This window comes from Rhea pennata, chromosome Z (assembly GCF_028389875.1).
Source record: "Rhea pennata isolate bPtePen1 chromosome Z, bPtePen1.pri, whole genome shotgun sequence".
Taxonomy (NCBI): domain Eukaryota; kingdom Metazoa; phylum Chordata; class Aves; order Rheiformes; family Rheidae; genus Rhea; species Rhea pennata.
The window spans coordinates 25616746-25639317 of record NC_084702.1 but is presented as its reverse complement, the minus strand read 5'-3'; the positions used below and the strand labels follow the sequence as shown (position 1 = coordinate 25639317).

Here is a 22572-nt window from a genome sequence, read left to right as displayed (position 1 = left end):
ATCAGTTTACAGCATTTCCTTTGATGCATTTATATTATACTATAACAACCTTATTTAAAGTTACAAGGGGCTTATATAGTAGTATTTAGAAACATGATAAGCAGCAAATAGGTTAGGTTATATTTGAACTTAAGTGTCTCTAATTGTTTTGTGGCTTGATAAGGGACAAGCATTGTAGCCATCTCAGCTGCTACAAGGTCAGACACACAGAAGTTGCCCAATAGTCAATATGCTGAAGTATGTGATCCCTGGAGGTAACCGGTATCAGGAAGAAAACTTAAGCACCATACACAGCAGTACTAGGGAAGGTCTTTTTTCTTTCTGAGCTCTATCTTCACTTTTTTTTAAGTTGTTGGGATGGGGAGAAGATAAGGAAGATAATTGTTGCCTTCCTTCTAATTTGTGACATTTTGTACTTCCTAAATGGAAATCAAAAAGTCACTATTAGCTTTAAGAAGTGGCAGATACACAAGATGAAAATTTCTGTAGGTTACAGATGAATGTGAGGTCTTGGTAAAGATCTCTCCATGCACGGACATAATTGGACAGTGAACAAAGTATTCTACATGTGATTGCAAATAATGTATTCAAAAACGTTTAAGTGATTTATGTGCCAAAGTTCCATTTTTCAAAATGATGTTGGCATATAAGAGCATCACATAATACTGAAACCAGTCAGACTTTGTGCATATAGTGGCAATATTTGTGCAAATATCGTGCAATATTTACCTAAAGCAGAGCAACACACACTTTAAATTTAAAACTTCTTAAAGATGACTTAAATTTAAGACTCTTATTAATTGAGTTTCTTCAATTGCTTTACAAACGCATACAATAGTTAAGATTGTATCAAGTGCAGTCTCTGGAGTTCTGAAAACAACAGATTTGTTCTAATTTGTGCACCTTTTGTTGCAATCCATCTCTCCTGTGTCATTTCTACATACAGTAGAGTGTAGATGACTGACTACTGGCCTGCTAGGTATCAGATCCTTGGTTTTAATGGGTTTATGGAGAACCTGAAGGGTTTGATACAAAGGCAGCCACAGCCTGCAGCTCCTCTGTCATCTCAAAGCATTCCCGTTTCCCTCTGTGTGACCACTGTGGCAGGTGCCAAGAAATAACAAAACAGATTTTAACAGTCTGGGGCAAGAATCATCTTCAGTTTACATTAGTGTTTTTAAAGGGGGGCTGCAGTACAGGATGGCTTGTTGGGAGAAGGCTGCAGCTGTGCAAAGAGAGTGGTGAAAATGCCTTCACATTTCTGTGAGTGCAGCTCTGAAAAGGGCTGGTGTTGCAAATCGGGCGACAGGGCCTGGGGTGAGGAGGTTGATTTATCCCCTTGGTAGTTTGCATCGGTGTGGAGCTGGTTGGGTGACAGCTGCCTAAGCTTGATGTGAACCTTCCCAGTAGGAAACTCATAAATAGAGGAGGAAAGGGAGGTACATGTAAGACTCTTCTTGTGTCTTTTCTATACTAGCGTGAAAGTGCCTGTGCCAGGCCAGTGAGAACTTGTATGCCTACCATGTTGAGACTCTCCAGTCTCATTTCTCTTATTAGCTTATAGTTACAGTGAAGTTCATTTGTTAAAGGCAAGGTAGCCTTTGTCTGCAAAGAACTTGCAATTAGCAGTGTGAGGAAGGAATCAGAAGCATCTGACAAAGCAATAGAAGTAAACTAAATGGTGAGATGGTCTCCTCCGTTACAGCAAAGATATATTCTGGGGAGAAGATGTGAAGGACCTGAGATATAATTAGGGTCCCTTCACTTCAGTTTAGAGATAATCAGTTATAAAGTAGAATTGCTTCAGTTTCGTTATTATTCATGGCTCTCCATACTCTGTCCCATAAGAAATTTTTATGACTCTTATTATTTATTTCCAGCTGAGTAGTTTTGAGACTTGAACTGAGAATGATTCAGAAAAAAACAGAAAAGTGGATGATGATGGTTTGGTTGTGTTTGTGCTCACGGTTGGTATTTTGTCAGCAGAAAAAAAGAGGCAATGAATGTTATATCCTTAAAATCATAGAATCAGTAAGGTTGGAAGGGACCTCTGGAGATCATCTAGTCCATCCCCCCTGCTCAAGCAGGGTCACCTAGAGCATGTTAGACAGGGTTGCATCCAGGTGGGCCTTGAAGATCTCCAGAGAAGGAGACTCCACCACCTCTCTGGGCAACCTGTGCCAGTGCTCCGTCACTCTCACAGGGAAGAAATTCCCCCTCACGTTCAGGGGGAACTGCCTGTGGTTCAGTCTCTGCCCATTGCCTCTTGTTCTATTGCGTGGGACAACTGAAAAGAGTTTTGCAATTATTACATTTGTTTTAACACTATGATTAATTCTACTAAAAACATGAGTATTTTAAATCAGACAGCCATGTTCAAAAAATAGTAATACAGTCCTCCAGCAGGCAAGTTATATCAGATGAACATATGCTATGAGGAAGAAAAGATTGAAGTTATAGTAGATGCTAGATAAGCTACGCTCTTCAGGCTGAATTCAGATAGGATACTGGAACATGAAATTTGTCTTGGTCTTGACAGGTTTTGTGTCTGGTTTACATTTCTGTTGATATTCTGAGGCCTCACTCCATTAGGCAGGGTGTGGTGTGCACTCACTGGATCCGGTTTTATAGAAAAAGAAATGGTAGCAGCCACTTTCTCTTCAGGTCTCACCACTACCAGCTTCATCTCACCTACAGGGTCTTCTGTGGTATAACGTGAAGCACCAGGACTGGGGTAGGGTGAGCAACAAACACTCAGAGCAGGGCCCAGGGCTTTGTCCCAGATGACTTGTCCTTCCTTTCCGGGGATCAGTTCTTAAATTCCGCTTTCACTCAGTAGCATCGTGTCAGCTGAAGAGGTGGGGCCCCTGACATAAGGTGCCCCTGGCAAGCCTATAGGCTTTAGGGTGCTGTCCAGACTCGTGCAGGCTCAGTTTAGGTAATCCAGATTTTGGATCATTGCCTTAACCTCTTTGAGGCTGTCCAGTCAGCTCACAGCACAATGGGAAGCTGAAGTGGTTGTGGCTTAGCAAGGTTTGATCTTCCGTCAATGTTGTTTCCACCAGGACCTGCTCTATCAGCTATGTATAACACTTCCCTGATTCTGGTAATGTGTAAATGTATTTCTGTATAACTTGCATGTTAAGTAAATCCTCATGATCCACACTGTATGTTTTGAATTATATTCTTTTTTATATAAATATTCACTCCTCTGACATGTTAATTCAGTTTCTGAGAGCTGATTGAATCTTCTCCTGCAAGTCCTAAAAGAACAGAAGCCCTGTTGGGTGTGTGAGGCAGAAGTATCTTTCTTCATGAGGTTGTGGTATGCTACAAATTCTAAAAGCGCTAAGTAAAGTTATTAAGCCTCAAGAAAGACTGCATTTAATATGCAATTGCTTTTACCATTTTCTTATGGCTGGCTTTGCTTTATTTCTCTTCCATAGTGCTGTTTGTTTTACATACCATTTTGAGTTGTCCAATTTCCTCTGCCCATTATTGAGGAACAGCAGGAGGCATCTAAAAATAATTTCTGAGATTTCTTATTGTTCTTTTGACCAGGGGACAAAGCTAGACACTGTGGTGCTGTGCGTTGATAAATACAAGTTAGAAAAAGCTTTTTTTTTTTTTTTTTTTTTTTTTTTTTTTTTTTAAATCTACAGTTTTTTTTGATGTCTTGTCACTGCTTCCAAAGCTCATGTCCTTGGGTTGACAGTGAAATTCATGCTTTTTTCTTTTTTTTTCTTTTTAATTAGGAAACCTCAGGTGATAGATGAGGTGATGAAAATAGAGTTCAGCCCTCTTCTGCATTACTGCTAATGAGGAGTGTCCTGAATGTGTAATCAGACTGACACTCATTGCCTAGTCTGCAATGGTTTCGGCTGTGATGGTCTGGAACTCCTTAAACAGCCATGGCTGTGTCTCTGGGCTAACTCTGCAGTATCAAAAAATAACATGTTTACAGTATGAAAGTGCTTTTCTAGACACCATATGTGCAAAAGTGGTGAGAAACTTGGTCATTTCTCCAAAAAGTGATGCACAGGACTTTAGTGCCAGTAGGATAATGCTGGATTGCTTAGATTGGAATATGGATGTAGATTTTTTCTTTTTTTTTTACCGGTTTTAATCTGGTTTGATCACAGTCCTACTGCTATAAGGCACTATATCTATTTATGTCTTATGGATGTAATATAACCCCCAAAGAGAGTGTAGAGGAGCTTATGCTAGGAAACCCCCAGATGCTAACAAAATGCATCCTTCCCCATGACTGGTGAGGCCCTTCGTTTGCCTCACCTTTGTTTGTAACCCCTAGTCTGTAAAACAGCTGGTAAGTGGTTGAATTGGTAGACAAGGCTGAAGAGTAGGTTGGACAGACCTGGTGCAAAGCAGCCTCTTGGGCAGCCTCTGGGGTGCAGGGAGAAGGAAATGTATCCATCCTCACAGCTCCTTGCAGCTACCTCCGGGCCATGGCTAATCCTGGTTTCAGCTGGGCTGAGATGTCTGCTTATGAGGCTGGGCATTAAGAGCGTGAATGGGATGATTTCTATTCAAAAGTGAAGTAGCACCAAAAAGGGAAGTTGCTTTTTTAGTAGGGCTGGGATGGGCACTCTTGCTGCTTGCAAAATGGTGTTCAAGCTCCTGGGAAGATTGCCTCAGATCCCGGCCTTGCAATGTGTGCAAGCACTGCTGCACACTTAAGTCAAGCCTATAAGGAATTTATTACTGCATGGGATAAACAACACATCAAAAGGAACAAGACAAACAGGAGTAACAGCAGATGATCCCCTGGCTCCAGAGGCTAGCAATGTTGGAGGTTCACATCCTTTAACCTTTGTAGTGCTGCAGTTTAATACAGCCTTATATGAAACTGCAACTTCCTGGGGCCTTTCATGCTTCCTCCAGCTGGATCTCACAAACTGTGTTTGTTTTCTCCTTTAGAAACTTGAGACACATCCTGTCTTTTGTCACCCCTCTGGTGATTGTTAATTCTCTGGTTGTGGAAAATACAAAGGAAACGAAAGAAAGCTCAAAATTTATTAGCTGATATCAAATCTAATTTCCTTCTTTCCCTGCTCTCCACATTTTTTGTCTTGATGAAGGAGAGTTGTCTTGAATTGTCCATCTGAGAGAGGACAGAAATAGGCAAGGTGCAAGAAAGAGTTGCTTGCAAAAATGCAAGCAGATAAATGTATTTCAGTACAACTTAATAAACACAGACACTGTGGAGAAACTCAGAAACAGGATTTTTTTCTCTTCTATTTTTTTTTCTTTCTTGAGGAGCAGAGGAACATTTTGACTTGAATGGGAGGTGAAATGTGAGCCTTCCTGAACAGACTAAAAATATTCAAGCAGTGCAGTTATGTGATTTGGCGGGTATGAGAGGAAATTTGACAAGTGATCAAGGACATGTAATGCTTAGTGAAAACTGCATTTGGCTATATGAGTAAACAAAATAGATTTTATAGTTTCGTCAAATAATGGTAAAGTGCGAGCTGCAAGCAATTATAATCCAATATAAGTACAGATATACCTGGTTTAAACCAGGAAGAGCTTTGTAAAATTGCTGTATAATTTTGAACTCACTGGCAGAGGAATGCTTGTATAAGAGCAGTAGACAGTTGACCTCTGTGATCGCTCAGTGCCAGGTACATGAGACCCAGTTTTAGAAACAGTAAGTTGATTAGTAGCTCTTTGCTAACATCATGTGTTGGACAAAGAGGGAGCACTGGTGTTTCCTTCCAAAGTGGAAACCTGAACAAGGCTTGAAGTGTTGAGGTGACTCTCCGAATAATAGGCCTGAAGCATCAATTTCTTATTGCTCCTAGAATTTTTGCCAATTTAATTTGACTTAGAACAAAATTGTTTCAAATCTAACTTGCCTGAGTTTGTGGAATCTTCTAATGCTACCGCATTAGTTAATAAAAAATGACCAAATCCTTTACTTTCTTCATGATGCGAATTGTATCACTGATCTTAGAAATTTTGTCCATAAGGCAGGAAGGAGTGTTCTTTAGTGGAACCCTGCAACTTTTGTCTCCCCAAAAGACAATGTAAAGCCATTTTTATACTGAGAGTTTTGCAATTTTTGGCAGCTATAACGTGGATTCATTTGCCATTTCTTGCTCTATTTCTGGTGCTTGCTCTGTTATTTGTCACAAGTTTTCTTTTTTTTTCCTGCAATTTGGACTGATTTATGTCAGTTGATTTCTTTCTGTACCTTTTTTTATGACCAGTTGTTAAATGCTCTGTGTCTTAAACTGATCATTGAACCGATTTTATGGACGACTAAAAGATAGCATACAGAATTCTGTTGTAATATTGGCAATACATGAAAAAGTCATTTTTTTGACAAGGTAGCTGCCACTGGCATTAAGCACAGGTATTTTCCATTGTTTAGATGTCTCACAATTATGGAGTATAGCCATATCCAAACTTTCTCAAAGGTAACACTGCTTCCAGAGCAGCAGGTTTTGAACTGGCTGTTTTTAGCAGAAGGCTCAAATCTGTTTCTTGTCATGGAGATGTTTTTTGCTTCCAACTGGAGGATCTGACCAGGAAACCAGCTAATGCTTATATCAGTTCTATCTTGATTTCAAGTTATTTGCAGACATCTAAGGCCAGGCCAGGCATAATAGGATTTTTAGCAGCACTCTTGGGGCCTATTTCAGGGGTGAGTCTGAGGAAACTGAACTGTGATGTGAACTGTGATTTGAGTGCTGCCTGAAGTGTTTGTCCAAAATGGTACATGTTCAATGATATCACGGATTAATTAATTCATTAAATTAAGTAGGACTAGATTGAGGACTAAGTTTTCCTTCACTTGACTGGTTCAATGCTTGCAAGGATGAAGTTAGAGGATCTTTGACAGCAACATGGAGAGAATTCACTATCTGATTTTTTCTACCTTCTGTTTTCACTACCCTGCTGCTATTTGCATGTCCTAGGGTGTTATGTGCACTGGAAACATTTCCTGGTGTTTGAAACATCAGAAGTGTTCTTGTAATTGTATCATGTGGTCCACTTTGAGGTCCGAAGCTATGTGCTAGAAAGCCTGTTACAGTCAAGGAGGCTTTCTTTAATTGGGTAAATTTTGATCAACATATTCGGTATGTTTTCATGATGCAAGGCTCCAATCCGGAAAAGCACTTAGCCATACATACTTAGCTTTTAAGTACAGTTGATGAAATGTTAAAGTAAATGCCATAGAAACTCTCTGCTGGTTTAAGGCTGAATTGGTAAGTTTCTAAGAAGCTGACAAGCTCCATCAGTGCTAGGCAAAATCATGTAAAATCTCCCCTCAATATGACTCAAGACTTTTACCAAGTTCCATTATTCTTCTCTAACTCATTTACCCTGTTAGCATAAGTGACTCCCCTTCTATTAGTGTAAGTATCTAAAAAGGTTTGAGAATAAATGCTTAATGGTGGGTATGGTTGAATGAATTACCAGCAGATTATCACAGAAATTCTGCTGTGACTTGAAATGATATTTTATCTTTGAGAGAGGAAAAAAGAGAAACTCTTCAATGGTGTGCAGTCTGCAGACTTCCTACAAAGGCAATTTGGGATTAACTGATAGTTGTCTTTTATAGCTGGACTCACTGAAATGTTGAACAACAGAGAAAATATTCAAATTAAATAATTTGCACAATACTTCTATGTGCCTTTTTGAAATGTATGAATAAAAATTTTATTGCAAGTTCAATTGCTTGTAAGGCAATACTTTCACTGATGAACAGGTTCCTGAACACTTGGTCAAAGAGTGGGTGAGATTGTGAAAGAAAAATATATCAGTTAATAACAGATATACTGATGTAGTGTCCTACTAGTGTCAGAGGAAGGGAACCATGGCATGTCTGTGTTACAAAGCCAAACTGTTGTCTTGCGATAGTGAAATGCACAGTAAAATTGTAGAAGACGGGAGTTTGCTGAGAACCTCACATAGGGTTCACGTTTTATTGCGTGTCACTCTGGAGTTTTACACTGCACTTCTTCCCTACATGAAATCAAAGTGTTATTCTCTGTTATGATCAGTTGTTACATTACTTAATGCCATAAGCATGCATGTAATGGATGCTGAACCAGAAAGTCTCTGCCCTGAAAAAGCTTGTGCAGCCTGTTAAGTTGGAAATCTCTTTAGTGCTAGCAGTAACTTAGCAAGGGCAGAAAGAGGCAGAAATATTGCTGACATCCTGCTTGTGAGTTAAAAAGTATAATGTGCAGAATTATGATACCTGTAAGTTCGACTTAGCTTTTAGAGCTCAGGATGAGTTCCCAGACCCACAGGTTCAAGAGATACTGCTTTGCTTATAACCTGAATGCATCCGAGACAGTCTGAGCATCGGCTTACAAGGACTCTGGCTGCATTTCAGGTATATGATGTTCTTGTGAGTGACTTGCTTTATGTTTAGTTAATTTTTAAAAGGATTTGAAATAGTTTAGAGCAATTTACTGAGCACAGAGACTTTGGATACTTGCAGTGGCTGTACAAATGGGAAATCCTTCCTTCCCTCCCCTCACTTTGTATTTGAATAAGGGTTGGTCACATCCTGCCCTATATTGGTCTCTCAGAGATACAATTACAGGAAAAGAGCTCCCAGGCAATGAACATCAACTCTGGGTCTTTCTGATCTTTCTAATCCTTGCCACCAGTGGTAAATTTCTTTACAACTACTGTACAAATATACTAGAATCCTGGGAAAAATCTATTACCCATTTAATATCTGTATGTAAATATTCTGTTTAACATTAGTTTTCTTCTCATATGTTAAAAGTAACCAAACATTTCTTAATCAACATACTTCTTCAGCTATACCACGTTTTGCTGAAATTCTGTCAATCTTACCAGATATGCAAAAATACTGGCTCTAATAATTAACATCTGCAGGAACACCCAAATCCTTGAGAAGTGACTTAGAAAAATGGTTGTGTGTAGTGGATTCTGTGCACAGCTGGTGTATGGTGCTTGGCAGCATGTATCACCTCATGAATTTATCATTTGGCTAAGATACAGGATAGAAATCCATTTCTCTCTGTGCTGTCCATACAAATGCCCTGCAATTTTAATAAGGGACTCACAGATTGGTTGCTCTGGCTAGATTCCGGCACAGTATATTTTGTCTAAATAAACTAGCCTGTAATTTAAATTGGCTGCTCATTATATAATTTCTTATTATCTGCCCCTGTCTAGATCAATAGTGTGTTAAAGGCAGTTGCTTTTCTTGTGGAAGAGATAGTTATATTTCAATAATAAATACAAATATTCTGATACTGAGATGTGTGCTGCTGAGATTTTAACTTCCTTTGACAAAGAATTTGTTCATGTTGGGAATAGTACGCTGTTTCTCTAGAAAATGTGCCTATCTGCGTTTTCACCCCAAAGGGAACATTAGTGCAGTTAACTGTACTAAAAAAAATTGTGTAACCTAGTTTTCCTCAGTTTGGTACTCAACCACAGAACAATGCTTATTGTTAATGCTAGCCTTGAAGGGGCTGAATGTTTGGTGCAGACCTTGATTTAGTGAAGCTAATTCCAGAGCAGGACAAATGCACATTAGCCCCTACTTACCGCTGTTTAACTGGTGCAAGGCATCTGAAAGCTTTGACTCTGGCAAGTCTTTACGAGGGGGTGGGGCGGGCACGGACTGAAGCAAGCAGACATAAATACAGAAGTGCTCCCCGTGCGCGGGTGCTGAAGTTAGCAAGTGCCCAAGCGCGGGGCTGCGCGCGCGGTTCCTCTGATGCAAAGGCGTGAAGTGCTGCACAGCTGCTCGGTGGCCGCGGATGGAGAGGGGCACAGTGCGGCTGGGACCCCTCCCCGGTTCGGGAAGCGCCTCCCAGCCGGCGCTGCCGGACCCCACGCGGGACCTTGCGCTGGAGAGCAGCAGGGAAGCACACAGCCTGGCCCTCTCCAGGGATGGTTATTTCCATATGAGGTTGTCCTTTGTCGCTCCTTGTCCAAAAAGGTCAGACAGGAGTGAGCGATGCAGGTGTTTTTTTACATGTTTTTTTCCTGTGGTCTCTTGTTTTACTTCTAGAAATCTTCATCTTTAACCTATTTACATTTAACCAGATCTGACCTGGCAGTGTCCCTTTAATACCGCATTATGGAAGGATGTCGGATACTAAAGATATTGGAGAAATGATTGAAAGCAGTTTTCTAAAAACTACTCTTGTGCCTGAAATCCCAGAGCCAAACTCTTCCCACTTCATTGACTAAATCAGTCTAGAAATCTCCAAAGCCCCTTCTGCAGCAGGCAAGCATTGGCAACAATCCTAATCCTCAGACTGGCGAGAAATAAGAAGGCACAACTCCCAAGTAAAGGTCTCAGAAATTTCTGAAAAGAAAAGTCCACCATTAACTTGGTTTTAAAGCTTCTGTATATCAAAAAAGAAAATTACCAGTGTGAAGGAACATGCAGCTGTTTTTTTTTTTTTTTTTTTTTTTTTTTTTTTTTTTTTTTGTCTCCTTCAGGGTTTGGTGACAGAGATGGCACAGGTTGATATGAATTTGAAGTATATATATCCCATTGAGGTGAAGGAAGACATTTTAATTTGTTGTTGAAGTTTGAAATGTTAACCACAATTTTATGAAAGAAATATATGTATTATAGATACAAAGCTAGAAACCAAAAGCAAGTGAATTGCAGTTCAGAAGTCTCCTCTTTTCATTTTTATTTGTCTGATCCTGAAGCCAGTCTTTCAATGATGGTAAAAAGTATGAAGTATTACAACTCTTTTCCTGATTAGGCTGTGAATTTAGAAACCTTATTAAAGTATTAGATTAAGATATGGATACAATTATTATAGAGTAAATTTATACAACAATTGAAGATTTCAGCTCAATTTTATGTAAAAATAATGGGAAATGTATCTCCTTCAGTTCTGAAACTTGCAGTGCTTCACAAAGTGATACACAGTTATATAGACATATATTTTCTTTTTCTTTTTTTTTTTATTTTATGTTTTTAGCAACACCATCTCTTTAAGGAACTTCACCAAAGACTGCCAACTGTTTTTTGCTGAATGCAGTTGTTTAGCATTTGATATGAAATCCCACCTTAGAGATTCAGACATTTAGGCAGGCTTTATATTGATCATATACAGATGATATGCAATCTAAGTATTACTATTTTCTGAATCTAAAAATTATAGAAGCAAGGATGTAAGAAAATGCAATTTAGCCTTTGGCAAACTTTTTGTATGTAACCAAAGATTGCTGTTGAAATATTTGTGACGGAAGACACTCTATTTCTTTGCAGAGCAGAGTGAAAATTCCCTATTCTATCAAATTTTCTTTTAAATGGTTTCAGTCCTTATTACTGAGAAGTTCTTGAAGGCTAAGAATCCTTAAGTAAGTCGAGTTAAAGGAGTTGAGGAGTTATGCTCGTAGTAGCTATGCCATTAGGAGAGACCTATCCTTGGCATTTCAAGATTGAAGGGTCAAGATTAATTTCGTAACAGTCTTGTTTGTTTGCAGTTAATAGGAATTTTGCTAGTGATTTCTGTAGTAGCAAGGTTAGGTTCACGGTCTCTGATCCAAAGCTCATTGGTGTAAATAGGATTCTTTCCACTGACTTTTTTAGGCCTTGATTCCAACCCGTTGTGATTAGAGTTGTCTGGTCACTCGACAGGGGATTAGCTGTGCTCTGTGGTGGTCGCTGCCACTACTGTCTCAGCTGCAGGGAAAAAGAGGTGCTATTGCGCCAATTCATAGAATGTTAACACAAAACATCCAGATTTTTAAATATTACTTTTATATTAAAAAAGACCTAAAATTAAAAAAGTATTTTTTAAAATAAGATATATTCTTTGAGAGGACAGCTTGGATGTTCAAGAAGCTGATAATAAAGAAGATACATTTGTATCTTCCTTACTGGATGTTATAACCTTGGCTAACAGTTTACTGCTGTCTCTCAGGATTATGAAGAGCAAAGTTATCTTTTGATTTGAAATAACTACACTAAATCACTTTTGATTTGAAATAACTACACTAATCAAAATCACTATTTTGATTTGAAATAACTACAGATGACTTACCATCATTAAAAAAAAATCTGTTGTAACTTGTTTTCTGTGACAGCATGATGAGATTTGTTGAGTTTCAGAGATAAAAACTTCTTTCACGTCCTTTCTTGTGTGTGTTCACAGATGGGCTACTTGAGTGCCAGCCCTTGCTCAGCTGGCACCATGCTTGGAAGTTGGTATTTGGGCTGATGCGAAGTGTCCTTCTTACACTGGGTTGTGTTCTCCAAAACTGGCCTCCACACCTGGCTTATGATATACCCCACCTCAAGAAATAGGCAGATAACACTTGATTTCTGGGCTATATCATGCTGGAAATAAAGTAGCTTAAGGGGAGTCACTTGAGACAATGTGATACCAACGGTTTATGTGAAATTACTATTGCTGTTACTAAATTGAAGTGACAATGGTCTAGATGTTCTTCTCTCTACTCTCACAAGGCTGAGCATGTTTCCTCAGCAAATGCTGGGAGGCCTGTCGGGAACACAGGATCTCTTATGTTGTACCACTCAGCACACATCAAAAAGTCTCCTAGCCATTCCATTATATCCACTCTTGTTAATGAGAAATTTAGTAAAGTAAGTGTTAAAAAAATTAAAAAAAGCCTTTATATTCAAGGCATCTCATAAAATAAAAAATAATAATTTATTCTCTAGTTCTGATAAGTCAAGAGTAGGATTTACAGGAAATGGTTTCCAAAAAAAAAAACCCCGAGTCTCAGGATGTTGTAATGTCAGAAACATTTCAGTGTCTTCCTTGATAGCTCAAACAATTAGGATGCAGTAGTTTGGGAAGCACGAGACAATACTGGTTGCTAATACGAATCCTGCCAAAAGACTTTTGAGAAGAACAGAGCATAGATGCTGACAAAGAATGAAATTTGCTCTGTTGTTTCTCAGGTTTTTCTTTGGATTGAATTTTTATGCCTGGTCTTCAGTAGATGTCTTTCAAATATAATTAATTTTTCTGCCTGCCTTGCTCTGTCCAGCCCTGAGGATCTGCCACGGTGATGTTCCTTCCTTCTGAGCTCAACCAGACACAGTTCAATTAGTTGTTCCCAGAAGAACACACACGCAGATTAATACTAGCAAACTATTTTTAATAAACCCTTTCATCTGTGTCAATGGGGGCCTCATTCAGACTACATTAAAATTAAAGGAACGACTCCTTCTGGTTTTGATGGAAGCTGGATCCAAACCTTCAGACATCTTGGTGTTTCATTTATACAGCTCTTGAATTTCCATATCCAAAGGATTAGCTATAAGATTATGTGGGGGCAGAAAATATTTAAGAATATGAAGCAAAAGCGGGAAATCTCACACAGACCTGTTTTTATTAAGGATCATAATCTTCTATTCAGCAGTCATTATCATGAATTTAATTCTTTACTAATTCATGATATGAAAGAGACATTTTACAAACAAGCACGGAGCCAGGTAGTTATCATAAACTTTTTTACAAGGCAGGAGTGTACTGTGCAGGGATGAGTGTTTGCAAACTTAAGAAGTAAGTAAGGAGTCAATGTTCATTATTGTTTGCCTTGTGTGCCTAATCATAAACCATGCCCTGTCTTAGAGGTTACTATCCAAGACAGACAAGAGGTAGAGAGGCAATGAGACAGTTTTCATCATTATAATTGTATTTACTTTTTATAGTACAATATCTATCTATTATCCATTTTGTTGAGGTAACAGGTCCTGTAAACTGCAAGAATATTTTCCTATGTTCTAGTATTTCTTAAATCCAATCATGGAGTTTTCAAAGTTTGGCATCCAAAAACCTGTTACTGCTTTTGGGAATTTTGATCCTGATAAACTGGAACTGGAAGAGGTTCAAAAACTCCCAGGAGATTCTTTGAAAGATCTCTGTACCACAGTAACTATTGACTCAGCCACACAGCCTTCATCAAGTCAGTTTTCAGAGTCTCCTTGGAGGTCAGTGGAGAAATCCCACTTGACATTACTGTTAAGTGCTAGGTCTGATCTTTGAGAATGGTCCTAGATTTTTGCATTTTGCATTTCACTGTAGTTCTAGTTCAGGAGACATGTAAATAGAAAACATCAGTTCTTAAATAATAATAATAATAATAATAATAAATAGAATCACTCATCACTTTCTGATTCAATAAACAAAAATAATTTTAAAATCTTGTATTTTCCCCCAGATTTTCACAGGTTTAATAAGATTGCCACACACCAGTCGTATGGCAGAAAGAATATGTAGTCATTTAAGCAACTCCTCCTTTTCTTGTTTCCACTTCTTATTCATCCTAGCCATTTCTTGTATTATATGTGTGTTTTTTACTGGTTCTCTAAATTGTTCTCATGTTCATTAATAGAGGCTGACATAAATCTCAGTATTCATATTTATGTGCAGCTCTGTAAAGCTTGGGAGTGAATGGCTGGGACTGGTCATAGAGCTTGGTTTCATCTAACATAGGGTGGGAATCATTGAGATGTTCAGAATATACAGTAATATAGATGTTACAGTGTAATTTTTGACATTATATTCAGAAGTTCAAGAATGTAGTTATATCTGAAATGTCTTTTCAGTCCCCAAAATCTTGGATTGAAGAGGCCTTCAGTAAAAGAGAATGTGCCAACATCATACCCAGTTCAAAAGACCCTCACAGGTAAAGCAGTGAATTTTTCTTTCTACTGCATTTAGAAAGACTCAGAATAAATGTTTATGGCGTAGTTTTAGTGCAATTCTTTGCAGTTTAATGATGCCCCAGTTAGCAATTGCTGACATTTATGATTGTTCATAGACACTGTCACCAGTACCTTTCAAAAGTGGTTGTTTGAGTTAGAAATCCACAACTATTAACCTTCCTGGGCTTCTCAGGTCTGTTGCTTTCAGTCCAACAACAAAAACTGCGGTACAACATCCAACTGAGAGAGAGGAAAATGACATGCTTCTTAATGTCAAATTACTACTGCACTGGAAATTTTAATCCTGTTTTACTGCTTTCTCCTTTCCTCAAAGGATGAAGCAGAATTGGCTTTAAGTAGAAAACAATGTCTGCTGTTGCTTATGAGCAGCTCTGAGATGCAGGTGTCTGCTCAGGCTGGCAGAGAATGTGAAAAGAGTAATAAAAAAATTAGATGTTCAACCCAGATTTGAGGAATTGAGAATACAAACCTTCCAGATCATGCTCTCCAGACTGTGTAACTAATCGGTCGTATTGCCTAAATAAACTTGGTGGGATCACATCTTAAAGGTGTAAATGTCTAAGTTTGATCGTGTTGTTTTGAACACATGAATAGTTTAAATGACAGCTTGTCTATGAAATGCAGATTGGACTTACAGCCTGAGATTTAAAATTCCAAACAAATCACTGAAGTTATCCAGTAGATCTTTCTAGGTTAAATGCAAAAATACACAACTGTTAATTCTACCAATTAGAATTTTTTCACAGGTGAATTGGTATTTTAAAAACACAATTACAGGTGCTTTCTTTTATACATACATGTATTAATTATTCATCTCTTGTCACAGATGTTCTGCAGGATGCCAGGTATGCCAGAATTTAATCAGGTAAGGCTTAATAAATGAAAGTGTATGCTTTTTAAAATGAGCTAAAGTAAGAATGGACCTTTATCTGGGAAGCAACAAGAGCATAAATACCTTTCCTCTGGAAATATCATAAGAGCCTTTCTGGGGGCCTCTTGTGGGAAGTCTTACTATAAACCATAGTCCAATAAATTATATAAAAACCTTCAATTTACTCAAAATAGAAAATTTTATCCAAAGGACTTCTGCAGGTATCTGTGTCTTCATGTTCTCCTGAGGAATGAAAGGCAGAAATGTGTCTCTAAACGGGTAACAATTCCAGCTGTATCCTGGTTGCCATAGAAGAGAGGGGAGAAGGGCAGTGAAGAACCTTAGGATTTAGGGAAAGAAGAAGAATAAAATGAAGGGAGAAGGAAGAAGACAATAGACACATCCCTGGTGATACTGTTTTTCTAAAGATTTTTGTCATCTTCTTTGTACTGGCTGCTCTGAGTTCCTGCTCTTGGGAAGGCAAACAAGAGAATTTATATCATTTTGGTGATTTTCAACTGGTGTTTAACTGGTGTGTGGATTTTTCAGGCAAATAGGCTTGTGAATCTTTTCAATCCAATGTTTATAGCAGCTGGTGTTGCTGTAGCTGGTGTCCCTGTTAAATCGAAACTTTAATTTTCCTTGACAGTTGTTTTGTAATGAGGCCTTTTCTCTGAAAGCTGAAATAATAGAAAACTAAGAGTTCCCAATAACTAATGACTAACAAGGTGGTGCAAACTTTCTGTCATCTGCATGAGCATGACTATTTGCATTTTTATGACACATTTCACATTTTATTTTGCTTCTAAGCTTTACCTGAGACCAGAATCAAAATTTCTAAAGAGCAAGCAAAACACTCATGTAAATCAAATCAGTGTAAAGGACATTGGTCTTAAAAGGAAGGTGCATGATCTGTGCAGCATGTGCTGTCAGTGGGTCTACTTCCTTTGCCTGATATCTGTCCCAAAAGAAAGCTTCATGTGTATTTAGCCCCAGAGCAGAAGAAAATGGATACTAAGATTTTTCAAGCATTTTGGAGGTAGAAATGCAGGGAGAATTTTAATACTACCTGCTAACTTGTAGATAAGTTCAGATGTGTTCAGTAACAGAGTTGCTTTCACACAGTTTTAAGTCTATCTAAAATCAGACTGTTGAAATTCTGTCTCTCTCTCTCCCCTCTTCCATCCACTGGGATCATGTTGTAAGTTGGTTCAGGAAGCTCATTGGTATCAAAATTAACCTGGAAAAAATAATAAAAAATAAGATTAATTTTGAACCAGATCAGCCTTCTAATAAACACTGTGTAGCTGTAGTAATGCTAATACTACAGTAGAAGAGTGGAGGAAGAAGGAGAGAAAGTGGGAGTGTGCATGCCATAGTATTTTCTTCTTAAATTATTTTCATCTTTTACCTTTCTCTAGATCTCACGGAATTGGATTTTGTTCCCCTCTTACTGTTGTTAACTTGTTGGTGTGCATTTTCCTACTTTTTAAGCTAATGTAAATCCTGTTTGTCCATCTGTCTGTATATGCAGAATGTGTGGGTGTCTGGTGTTCATTTCAACCAGTCTTTATCTTCGAGGCACAATTTTCCAAATGACAACTAATCTCTTTTCTTGTATTTTTTTAAGATGCACACATAGCTTTGTTCTAGCACATCTTTTCTTTCAAAATTCCAAACAAGAGAAAAGTGTTTCCATGTGAGTGTTGAAACTGGTTATTTTGTGTTTATTAGATCAGGAATGAAACTAGTTTTAGGCTTTCTGAGATTTTTTTGTTTTTCATAACAGTCAAAAATTGATGTGAATATACTTGATGTATACTACAATTTGACCTAATACTTTAGGCAAACGATTTTTTTTTTCAAATGGAATGTCTTAAGGGTGTTATTTAAAGACAAATTTCAAGATTTGCAGTCAGTTCATGAGTGCACTATGCACCTATTGGCAAATACTATGTAGAATAACTCCATTAAGTACTTGTTAATCAAATTTGAGTAATGTATTGGCACATCTGTTTGTCCATACTTCCCCAGTGTGTTGGACTGGCCTCTCTACTCTTCAGTGCGGTGCTTCCAAATACACCCCAGGTTGCTGTGCCTCGGCTCTGAGGCTGCTCTCACTGTGTGGTTATTCAGCAATGTGATGCCCGAACCTCTGGTACCTTGTGCATCTCCATTGTTTTGTGAGAGTTATCGCTGTATTTGACCTGTATTGCTGTATTTAGGCACATTTCTTGGATACTGGCTCTGAAGTGCTGCCTGCTAGGGCACTTGCTTTTGTAATCCTGTTATTATATGCTTTAACATCACCGCTGACCCTCAGAGTTTCTCCTTTTTCCTCAAAGTATGACTTTTCATTATTATTTCATTAGTAGCTTGGTGAGCCTCTGAAGTAAGTAAGAAAAAGCTATTGCAAAGACACTTCAAAGCTATACACAGTGTCTTCAGATGATCATGGGATAGTTTGGGCTGGCAGGGACCGCAGGAGGGCTCCAGACCTCCCCTCCCCTCCCCTCTCCTCCCCTCTCCCCAAAACTGGAGAGCAGGCTCAGCTGTGGGGCAGATGAGGTTGCTCGGGGCTGTACTCAGCTGGTGCCACCGCTGAGGACAGAGCTGGCACCACCCTCCAGGTTGGCCCCACTCTTGGGCTGTCCCTAGGTGAAATGTTTTTCTTGTGATCTGGATACAAGAATATTGTGGGAGACTGTCAAAAGCCTTGCTAAAGTTGAGGTAAATGACATCCACCACTCTCCCCTCATCCACTTATCCAGTCATTTTATAACAGTAGACAATCAAGTTGGTCATGCATGATTTACCCTTGGTAAATCCATGCTGCCTGTTTCTGATCACCCTCTTCTCCCTCATGCGTGCAGATGCGGGCTCCAGCAGGACACCCTCCAGGATTTTCCCAGGGATTGAAATGTTGCTGGCCTGCCTGCAGTTCCACAGAATTTTTCCCCGTTTCTGAAGATGAGTGCAGCACTCACCTCTCTCCAGTCGTTGGGAACCTCCCCTAATCTCCACAACATATCAAAACTGGTGTATAGTGGCTTTATGAGGACAGCTACCAGCTTCCTCACCAGCACCCTTAGAGTACAGCCTGTCAGATCCCCAGGGACATGTGTGGGTCAAGTGCTTGCGAGCGATCCTTGACTTGATCCTTACCCCAGCTGGTGGCTCCTCTCTGAGCCCTGTCACCTACAGCACAAAGATCTACAGCAAAATACAGAGCTCCATGTAATATTCTGATCTGATTTCCTCAGCCGTCCTGAAAGTCTACTGGTCTTGGCTTTTGACTTTCCAAATAGCTCAAAAGTTATTTGCATCTTTTCCCTTTCTAGAGAAAGCATGCCAGCTTGAAGCAGAGCAAGAGCAGTTTGGGAAATACCAGTCCTTTTGAGTTCATATATCTATATGATAATCCTAGGTCTAAAAGCACGTGCATACACCCTGCAGTGCCTGTGTTAGGTCTGCGTGCAGTCCTCTACTGCCTGCTCAATGTAACTGAGTCATTCTGCAAAAGTGACTGATCCCTGTGTGCTTTTGCATTTAAGCATTTAGCATGCAGTACAAATGTCATTATTTCAAAAATAGTTCGGAGTTCATTGGCCCTCTCAGTTTCAAGACTACTGCACTGATTTGTCATGTCAGATGATTAGTTTCTTCCCATAGGATCTTTGCTATGCAAAGGCAGGCTGCTGCAGTTTGTGTTGCTCTAGGAAGGGCTGCTGATGTGCTTGTATAGGGCACAATAACATGAGAGGTGATCCTTGTGTGATGATATTTTGATGGTAGTTTTTTGCAGTGCTAGGCTTCGACAACTCTTTAATTCTCCACCAAACAAGATCACTTAATTGAGTTATTAATTCCTCAAGACTGTGGGATGCCTCCCTTCTCCAGTCTGCTTTTGTTGAGCATTAAATAGATTGAATGTCATTTGCCTGTGCTGAAAAACATGTGTGTACATACTTTCTATGGTTTCTAGGTGTGTGAAAGTGCCTTTCTGAAGAGTACACCTGTTTAATTTGCTTCGGGCTTTTTTATCTATTATTTTTTCAAATTCATTTGTCTTTCACCATTTAATTCTTTCACGTCTCTGTAAAACTATTCTGTCTTTAAGCATGTTACCTCTTTAGAGTTCTGCAGATCAAGTTTGCATCTAACCTGCTCCTAGATCCAGTAGTAATGTTTCAGAGTCCCAAGGAATTCATTAAGTTTTGAGAGGCTGTTTAGTATCTCACAGAGTAGAAGGGGAGGATTTCTCTAAATCTCTCCAGAGTATTTTAACATCAGAAACATCTAAAGGGAAATTGGAGTATCAGATGTCGTTATAAATTACATCAAAGTTAATCCTGTAAAACAGGCTGAAGCCTGTCAGAGCCTGTATAACAGCAATACTGGTTGAATTTGGAGCCCAGGCTATTCATACAGTCACAAGCTTTAATGCTAACTGATCTTCTACAAAATTTCCATTAATATTGCACTTCAATCAATTTATTTTATATATTCACTTTGCTGGTGTCCAAGAGTCACCCTTAATATCTCTAGACTTAAGATCACTTCTCTCCTCCTGGTTGATGACTGTAACTCCAAGGTCATCTTCAGTACCTAGAATAACCTGTGGTCATAATCACAGAAGAGTCTTGATGGCCCAAAATATTCTTCTTAAATCTCACATAAGAACTCAATAAAGTTGAACTGCATTGCTCAGATCAGAATTGCTTCATGGGACTATCAAACGCTATTAGTGTTCCCCAGGTATAAAATAATCATGTATATGTCAAAACATTGATTTTATTCAATGTCATTTAGCCATTGCTGAGTTTTTTCATCCAAGTTCATTTTTGTTATATTTGGTGTCAGAAAGCTAGAAAATCTACCTTTCTAGAAAAACTATTTGGGCTATTTTGGTCAAGATCCTACAATTGTGTGCAAGTGTGTATGATATAAAATCATTTTTTTATTTTTAATGTGAGGTGTTGCTGTGGACAACTAATTGGAGATCACCCAGAGGTAGACTGTAGCTGGCCGATATATCAGGCTGCCCTTCAGAAAAACAATGAAGAATGGTCCGTGCAAAAACACACAAAGACGAGTCCAACTGATGCATTTGGGACAATCAATTTCCAGGATGGAGATCATACTTACCATGCCAAGGTATGGGTGGAATTTGATTTTAGTAGGTGTTTGGTTAATATGTACTTTTTTATAATTTCAGTGTAAGAAAGGCAAAAAGTGAGATTGGAAAGAAAAGGGCAATGTACAAGTAACCCAAATTAGAGTGTGTAAACAATATTTTTAAGTTGAGCTTCACTGTGAGTAGGACCAACCTGGCTTGTTCTTTGTATTACTCACAGATACATTTTTATGCTATCTCATTAATATCTTTCTTTGTGAAAGTTCTAATGTTTCACAAGATCTTAAGATGTTAGAGCTGAGATTTTTCTCAGATATTTCCTTTTCTTCCTTGGAGTATTTAAAGGATATTTATTTTACCCACGATTATTTCTTCCAGTATATCAGACTCTCTTATGACAGTAATTTGGACCAGCTGTTGCACCTGATGGTTAAAGAATGGCAGATGGAGTTGCCAAAGCTAGTGATATCTGTTCATGGAGGCATTCAAAACTTCAAGCTTCCCTCAAAGGTCAAACAGGTTTTCAGCAAAGGACTGGTCAAGGCTGCTGAGACTACAGGAGCATGGATAATTACAGAAGGCATCAACAGCGGTAGTATAATTCTTTTTCTTCATCATATATGAGCATGTACAATTAGGATAAATACAATGTAATTGTTTGTATGATGATAAGGGAATTTTTATCAAGCAGAATGCATAATGCAAAGAGTGACATCAGACTGCTTTGCAGCAATTAACTGATATTCTAAGTATTTTAAATATTTTTTGGTTAAAGAGGAAGGAGTATTCCACGTGTAATAAGCACAATGCCGACTGACAGTAGATAACCAGAACTTATATTGCAGTGAATTTCATCTACTTCCTTAAAAAATTCAGGTTATAAGGACTGTGATCATCATCTTTAAAATAGTTTTCAAATCTAAATTTAATTCATATTTTATAATTAAGGAAGTTTTAAATTATAATAATCCATTAACTAACCTATTAATATCTGAAATTATCTAGATTATGTACAAAAGCTGAAGTGGTCAGTAAGCCAAGGAACTGAAAAAGTCTTATTTAGTTAGTTCATATTAAATCATGTGGCCTTAAAGAAACTATACTGACACTGGAGAATTTACACCTAATAGATGACCTAGGGTGCTTGGTTATGCTTTGTGCCATCCTGGAATTAATATGGACAATCAGGAGATGACAGGAAGCTCATGGGAAAATCCCCTTGTTTGACAATCCTCCTGTGAATGATGTGCCAAAAAATAGCATATTCATTATTAGATGAATTTAATCCTTTTTGATGAAGGAATAATCTAAAAACTTTCTATAAGCTAAAATTAGATTTTTTTTTAAGTTGTCTTGTTCAAAGCCATTCAAAAAGGTTTCTGTTTGTATGATTTTTTTTTAACTGTCAGTTGCTTATATTAAATCTGATTTTTAATCGTTGCTGCTTTACAATAAAGTCTTAAAGCATATTAGCTGAGGTTGCAAGGAGTACCAAACACATGAAGAAATAAAAGACTCATTAAATTAGCTGAATATAAAAGCATAGACATGCGGCAACTGAAAAATTGGAAAAGATCTATTGCCAAGCTATTTTCCATTAACTTAAAAGTTTATTAAATCCAAATATGTTTTTGAGAATGTTTGGATGCTTAAGGTGATTTTTTTCTGTTTTTTTTTTCTTTTTGCTCTTAGTTTGTCCTTCTATGGCCTTCCAAAAGAGTGAGGTGTTATATTTGAAAGAATAGAATCTAAACATACAGTATCCTAATTTAATGTGCAGTGAATCTATTTGAAATGGTTAATAATTAAATGTAAATACTAACGAAGTATTATATGCTAGTGTAAGTACTAATGAAGGCATTAGTTTCA

At 38.3% G+C, this 22572-nt stretch overlaps 1 protein-coding gene across 1 annotated transcript in view; it reads left to right on the top strand.

Moving 5' to 3' along the window:
- The first annotated feature begins 13772 nt into the window (after positions 1-13772).
- TRPM6 (transient receptor potential cation channel subfamily M member 6) overlaps positions 13773-22572 on the top strand; it is a 68327-nt gene continuing 59527 nt past the window's right edge. Inside the window, exons 1-5 of the mRNA XM_062599797.1 lie at positions 13773-13898; positions 14576-14655; positions 15522-15560; positions 20543-20723; positions 21082-21295. Coding sequence (XP_062455781.1) covers positions 13773-13898; positions 14576-14655; positions 15522-15560; positions 20543-20723; positions 21082-21295 — 640 coding nt within the window. The remainder of the gene's footprint in view (positions 13899-14575; positions 14656-15521; positions 15561-20542; positions 20724-21081; positions 21296-22572) is intronic.